General features: G+C 49.3%; 1 protein-coding gene across 1 annotated transcript; it reads left to right on the top strand.

Annotated features, from left to right (window-relative positions):
* Positions 1-1418: 1418 nt before the first annotated feature.
* IL10 (interleukin 10) lies at positions 1419-6042 on the top strand. Its single transcript, XM_006159278.2, has 5 exons — positions 1419-1776; positions 2566-2625; positions 2903-3055; positions 4032-4097; positions 5238-6042. The coding sequence occupies exons 1-5, from the start codon at positions 1612-1614 to the stop codon at positions 5328-5330; spliced, it is 537 nt and encodes a 178-aa protein (XP_006159340.1). The 5' UTR covers positions 1419-1611; the 3' UTR covers positions 5331-6042.
* Positions 6043-6853: the final 811 nt, after the last annotated feature.

Below are 6853 nucleotides of genomic sequence, written 5' to 3'. Positions count from 1 at the left end.
CAACCTTCACCAAGGCAGGCACAGAGCCCAGTGCCATCACAGATGTTCCAGGAAGAGGCGGAAGGTCTGCGTCTACTTGTTGTATGGAAGGCCAGAAGCCCCTGACAGGCAGGAGGGCCAGTACTATTGCCCTTTGGGGCAGGTCAAAACTAGGCACAGGAAAGATGCGTAACCTGGCCTGAGTATAAAGGGACAGCGGCAGGACAGAGCCCAGGCCTCCTGGCCCCAGGCTGGTGCTCTTTCCGGTTACTGTCTAAACTGAGATAGTGGGAGAAGCCTCTGTGCATGCCAGGAAACACCGAGACACAAAGGACCCTCAGAGACGTTCTGAATATCTGCCGAAGCCCTGACGTCACTGCCTCTGACTTTTTCCAGCTGAAGGTAAGACAGCACTCCTCACTCCAACCCCCGGCTACCCTGCCCTGCACATCACGTGCACCCACATGCAAATCCAAAACTAGGTTGCTTTTCCCGAGACTTCTCCGGAAAACGGAGAGGGGATAGGTAAGAGAAAGAAAGGGACCTGTGGTCCAGCCTTCTTGTGGCCCTGTCTTCTTTTTCTTGTTGTTTCTACTTTATCCTCTCATCTTTCAAACTTTGGACTCCAGCCACAGATGCGCACAACTAAAAGGAACCCTCGGACTACTTAATCCACCCTCCACTTTACAGCTGGGGAAAGTGCAGAGTAGAGCAAGGGAACCAAACTCTGGTCTCCTCCCTTGGCACCCATGCAACCTTGCACAAGCGACGTCACATCTCAGTGCATCACTTTGCTCATTATAAAACAGAGATAACAGGGGTCATGGGGAGGGTTACCTGGCCGGCAGGTAAGGAGCTTTTGGGAAGTGTGTATTAGTCTTCCTATCTTCCCCCAAGTACTGGGACAGCAAAGGCGGTAGAAACAGAGACCTGCGAATCTAAGTAGATCCAGAGCTAGAGAAGGAGCCTGCAGCACATCCGGGATTCTGCCTGTCCTGTAGGCAACCAGTATTTTCAAAAGGCAGTCTTCGAACATAAGACTTTGAGGATGTTTTGTCTACCCCCTCATTTTCACTTGGGGAAACTGAAGCCCAGAAGCCAAGGTGACTTTCCAAGTCATCAATGACAAGCCTTGGATATTCCACCCAGGTTGAGGGAGGACCCAATTATTTCTCAATCCCAGCGTATTCTAGAACGGTCAATTTGTCCACGTCACTATGACCTAGGAACACGTGAGTGGAAGCCACAGCTGTGGGTCTCTGCGCACAGAACAGCTGTACACCCCAGGAAATCAACTTTTTTTTTTTGATTGAGAAGCTGAAAATTTATTTTAAAAAGAAGAAAGAGGTAGCGTGGCCTAAAAATAGCTATTGCAGAAGTTCATCTTCACCAAATCCTTTTGCTTACAATGCAAAAATTGAAAAATTTAAGTTCGACGAATGCAAAATCTCAGAGGTCTAGGGAAGGGAGGAGCTATAATAATGAAGAACCTTTGCCAGGAAATTAGCTCTGTGGCCTCATTGAGCCCACAATATAAAAGGGGGACACAAGAGGTGAAGGTCTACACATCAGGGGCTCGCTCTTGCAAAACCAAACCACAAGGGCACACGCAGAAGAAGGCAGAGTCCAGCCATGCCCAACTCAGCACTGCTATATTGCCTGGTCTTCCTGGCCGGGGTGAGAGCCAGCCCAGCCCAGGGCATCCAATCTGAGGACAGCTGCACCTACTTCCCAGCCAACCTGCCCAACATGCTGCGAGAGCTCCGAGCTGCCTTTGGGAGGGTGAAGACTTTCTTTGTGAGTATGATGCCCTCCTGTCCTTTCTCTGCCTGGGGCACCATCTGAACTATGCATTCTGCCTGAGTTATAAAAGAGCTTCCTTCTCCTCCTCCACCCCATCCCTCTTCCAACTCAATTTCTTAAGTGAGTCCTAGATCAAACCACGGGCTAAAGTTAAGCCCAGATGACATGGCAAGGTGCAGGAAAAGCTGCCTTAGAGGCATTCTCTTTCCTATGCAAACTTTTAAGATTCCACTGGAGCTCAATAATTTATTTGCAAGGAGAGTCTAATAGGAGGTGAAGATGGCCCCATACCCCTGGCAGGGAGACATAAATTACTTCTGCTCAGTTTATTTTCAGATCTGAAGGACTGATGGTCAGGAAGCATGAGATCCCGAGGAAACCTGCCCTGGGAGATGCACACATTCCCCGAGATCCTTCAGAGCTGATTGTCCACAACCTAGAGAAAGATGCAGAGAGGGCCTCCAGGCACTGACAGTTGACATGGGTGGCCCCTTAAAACCTCGTGTGGTTGCAGAAAATCCAGGACTGAGTCAAGCTTCTGCCTCACTTCCAAATCAGCCAGATTAAAAAAAAAAAAAATGATTCCTAGGAAAAAGATCTGATTTAACTAGTAGTTCTGGCTCTGTTGAAGTCTCTATTTTAAAAACTTTCCATTAGATTTTTGGGGCCAGAACTCTATTAATTAAAAATCAAAAACCCTATCCATAAAAGAGCAGCAGAAAGACATGTGTTTTTGATATTTTCCAAAACCTAAGGTTCCTTCGCCTTTTGCTCTTCCTGCAGCAAACCAGTGATCAGCTGGACAACATGTTGCTGAGTGAGTCTCTGCTGAAGGACTTTAAGGTAAGAGGCAGGGTGGTGGGAGGGGAGAGTGTGCCCCATGATTAAGGGAAGGGAGGCTCTGCTTCGTGACTGCAGGGAGCTGGGTCTGCTTCCTTCACTTTGAAAAGGAGAAGTGGGCTGATCTTAGCACATAGCCAGCAGCGGGAGGGTTACAAAGGGCTCGGCCCCAGAAGGTAGCAGCAAGTTAAGGAGTCTCTGGAGACAAAGATGTCTCCATAAGCTAGAAACAGCCGCCCTACCTCCCAACCACCGCCCTAACTGTGGCCCCTGCCCTCAGGGTTACCTGGGTTGCCAAGCCTTGTCAGAGATGATCCAGTTTTACCTGGAGGAGGTGATGCCCCAGGCTGAGAACCACAGCCCAGACGTCAAGGAGCACGTGAACTCTCTGGGGGAAAAGCTGAAGACGCTCAGGTTGCGGCTGCGGCGCTGTGTGAGTAGCAGGCCAGCGCTTTTCCTCGCCGTTGTCCCGGAAAGCCTCGCAGTTGTCCCGGAAACACCATCACTCAGGGACCAGCAAGTCCAATCACATCCAGAGAGCCCAAAGACACAGACTGGCAGGGCCAGCTATGAGTGCGGGAAGGTGGCTGGAGTCAGCTCTGTTGCTCATTTCTCTCCGAGCAAGGGGTGGGGGAGGCTGCGAGGCATTTACATGTGAAGATTTGCAAACAGCTTTCCTGTTATTTGTGAGTCATTTGTGGGCTATTAACTACTCCCCCCTCTCTTCATGAAAGGGGCCCAGAACTTCAGCGAGGGCTCCCTCTGTCTCTGGGCTGGAAACGGGGGCTCCCAAGCCAAGGAAACATCACTCACTTGCCCTCAGCCTTTTGAAAGCACAGCTCTAAGTCAGGCCCAGCTGACTGACAGGACTTCCCCCCAGTGCTTTACTTCAGTTGCAGATCACTTATTTCTGCAGTTGGGATGACACTCGTGGTGCTGGTGTCCTTGACTCTCCCACGGACGCTGGGAAATCAGAGTCCATTTACAGGACAGGGCTGTGCAAAGGACCTGGGTGTCTGTAGCTGGGACTGTGTTTCATACTTCAGGACTTAGAAATGGCCTGTAGTGGCTAAGATTAAAGGAGAAGAAGAGGCAGGAAAAGGACAGACTGAGGAAGGCCCAGCTCAGCAGTCTGGCAGATGCTGCGGCGATTGGAGGAGGAAGCGTGCAATCCGAGCTTTCATCCAAGCCTCAGAGTGGCTCCTAGAGAGAGACACCTCTTGAGGCTGTATCTCCTCTTTCCACTGAGTAGTGGGTGAGGGACAGGCAGGGCTCGGCTCCCAGGTGTTATGCGGGCAGATATTCAGGATGAATCTAGGCCCTTTCTTCATGCCACCAGCTTGTCCCCGAGTGCCGTGGATGTGGGAACTGGGAGCAGGCATGGAAACACTTTCTCCTTTTTCCCGCAGCACCGATTCCTCCCCTGTGAGAACAAGAGCAAGGCTGTGGAGCAGGTGAAGAGCGCCTTTGATAAGGTGAGTCTGGATGGTGGCAGAGGGTACGTGGAGCGTGACCCCTGCACACTCCCCCAAAGGGTAGAGGGCGGCAGGTGCACAGCAGGCCCCGTCCTGCACTCAAGAGAGTGTGAGAACCTGGCAGATGGTGTGACCTCCTAGGCCAGAAAGGAGCTGCCGCCTCGGTTAGATCTGTTTTCTGTGAAGTGTCTTTGGGGGTTTCTAAATGACTCCTCCTGCCTTTGCAGGCCTGCGGCTTGGGCTGGCCAGCCAGCCTGTGAACACAGCGAGCTGTGCTGGGGAGAGTGACAGAGGAAACAGAAAGTACAGAAAGTAGTTAGTTGGGAATCGAGCCTGAACCCACACGTGCAGGAAGCTGACACGTGAACACACATACCTAGGGGTTCAGCCTGGGCTCCCCCAAACTCAGAATGAGCAGGAAGCAGAAGTCTCACTTATCTGAAGCTCAAGCTCACTTTCCGTCTGTCCCTCACACCTCCTAAGGTGCCTGAGAATGTCAAACTCCCAAACCAAATGAAGTTTCACGCTTCCAACTGTCTGTGAAGTGAACCTCTTCCACTCCATTTCCCCGAAGCCTGTGGTCAATGTCCTCTTCTTTGGTTGAAAACGAACACTGGGTAGGGTTCTAACTTCAGGGGGTGTGAATCCCCTGAAAGCAGGCCAGAGTGGCAGAGCTGGTGCTGCTCACTCCATTGGTGGGAGAGCATGAGCTGACAAAAGGCTTCTTTCTCTCCTCCCAGTCTGGCTTTCCGGGTGCTCCCTTTAGTGTCTTTTCATCAAATTCTGTATGAGCTCACTTGAACACATGACCTTTAAAATGGTTGAAAAGGCACCATTTTGAAGAGAGTGCTTTGCAAAGTGAATGCTCTTCTTGCTACCCACTAGACATGCTTCAGGCCTGGAGGAGATGAAGGGTCAATGTACAGCCTTTCCCTAGGCAACTGAGCATAGAACTTGGGTTTCCGGGGCCTGTCCTTGACCTCCAACAGGAGCAAGTGCAGCCTCTGTGGCAATCCGAGGAAGAAGCTTGCAGTCGGGGTTTTCACCTAAGCTTCATGGGTCATGCACATCCCAGTGGAGAGAACCCACTCAGTTGCTCAGATGGAGTTTTATCTAAAGGTCTCTTATCTCTCTCCACAGCTCCAAGAGAAAGGTGTCTACAAAGCCATGAGTGAGTTTGACATCTTCATCAACTACATAGAAGCCTACATGACAACGAAGATCAACAGCTAGAATACCTAAGATGGTGACTCTACTAGGCTCTAGGACATTCAGTGGGGATCTTCAAAATCTGATCTGGGATTCTGGGATGGCCGAGCCAACTCCTTGGAAAAACCTCTTGGACCTTTCTCCTAGAATATTTATTACCTCTGTTACCTCAACTCCCATTCCTATTTATTTACTGAGCTTCTCTGTGAAATACTTAGAAAGAAGCCCAACATAATTTTTCTCAGTATTTATTATTTTCACCTATGTTTAAGCTGTTTCCATAGGGTGATACTCTATGGCATGAGAGTGTTTTAAGAGAAATAATAAGTTATATAAAGAAAAAAATATATGTTTTTTTAGGGAGCCAACTAAAGCTTCCATTCTAAGCCTGACCACACTTTGTAGCTATTGAGCTATTTTCCTCACCTCCCTCTAACTTCTCTTGTCCCTGGGCCTGAGACACCTAGAGTGTCACAAAGATTCTTACCCTGTTGGGAAGAGAAACTAGGGAGCCCCTTTGATGATTAACCTTCCCGTGGCTCTGAGGGATTCCCCCTGACCTCATTCCCCAACCACTTCATTCTTGAAAGCTGTGGCTAGCTTGTTATTTATAACGACCTAAGATTGGTTCTAATAGAACTCAGTCAACTAGACATAATTCAATTCCTCTGGGAATGTTACATTGTTTGTCTGTCTTCATAGCAGATATTAATTTTGAATAAATAAATGGACCTTATTAAAATCTTCTTATGGTGTCAGTTCACTCCTATCGGATTAAAAATTTTTCCTTCTGAGTTTCCAAGACAGAAGAGACTAGATGAAGAATGCATTCTGCATTCCAAGGAAAGGAAGCAACTACACTCTTCCAGGAGAGAGGGAAAGCTCTAAACTGGATGAGGAGGAAAAGCTATGCTCGCTTCAAAGACCAAGGGCAAATGGCCCAGCCATGGTGGCTCAGGTAGTGGGGCATTACTCTAAGTGCTGGAGCTACATGGATGATTGCAGCTGGGACCCTGGATTGACCTGAGACATGCCAGGAGTGCACGCAGTCCCCCATGATCCTCACTGGCAGGAAGGCTAGAGGGTGGGGAGTGGCATGTGAGACCTTGTCGTGGGTACTTGTCTCTCTCTCTCTCAAACAATAAAATGAATAAACAAAGAAAAGCAACAGCAAAGACCACAATGGTCTTCCTATATCTCAGTCCTTCAAAGATTTATCCCAAATCCTGGGACCAGCAGTTAGCATAATACCTATGTCGCTGGACTCTCATGTAGTCAACCACGGTTCGAGTCCCAGACCCGGTGGCTTAAACTCACGCCGGGCGCGTGTGCATGCGTGCCCAAGATCCCGAGAGGAGAGCGGAGGAGAAGGGATTGCGGCGTGGCCATCCCCCTTAGGGGGTGATTTCTCGCTTTCTGTCTCTCTGTCTTTCTCTGTCTGTCTGGCGAGCGCACACGCCCTATAACAAAAACCTCTCCAAAAAAAAAAAAAAGATTTTTCCTAAATCCTTAAAAATCATCCTGTTTTGGAAATCCGTACAGAGAAA

This window comes from Tupaia chinensis, unplaced genomic scaffold (assembly GCF_000334495.1).
Source record: "Tupaia chinensis unplaced genomic scaffold, TupChi_1.0 Scaffold000627_1, whole genome shotgun sequence".
Classification (NCBI taxonomy): domain Eukaryota; kingdom Metazoa; phylum Chordata; class Mammalia; order Scandentia; family Tupaiidae; genus Tupaia; species Tupaia belangeri.
Note: the sequence above shows the minus strand (reverse complement) of the source record. Positions and strands in the feature narration are given on the sequence as shown.

Coding starts and splice junctions, on each gene's coding strand:
- IL10 (XM_006159278.2), top strand. CDS start 1,612: ATGCCCAACTCAGCACTGCTATATTGCCTGGTCTTCCTGGCCGGGGTG. Junction 1,777..2,565: donor GGAGGGTGAAGACTTTCTTT/GTGAGTATGATG, acceptor CTCTTCCTGCAG/CAAACCAGTGATCAGCTGGA. Junction 3,056..4,031: donor GGTTGCGGCTGCGGCGCTGT/GTGAGTAGCAGG, acceptor TTTTTCCCGCAG/CACCGATTCCTCCCCTGTGA.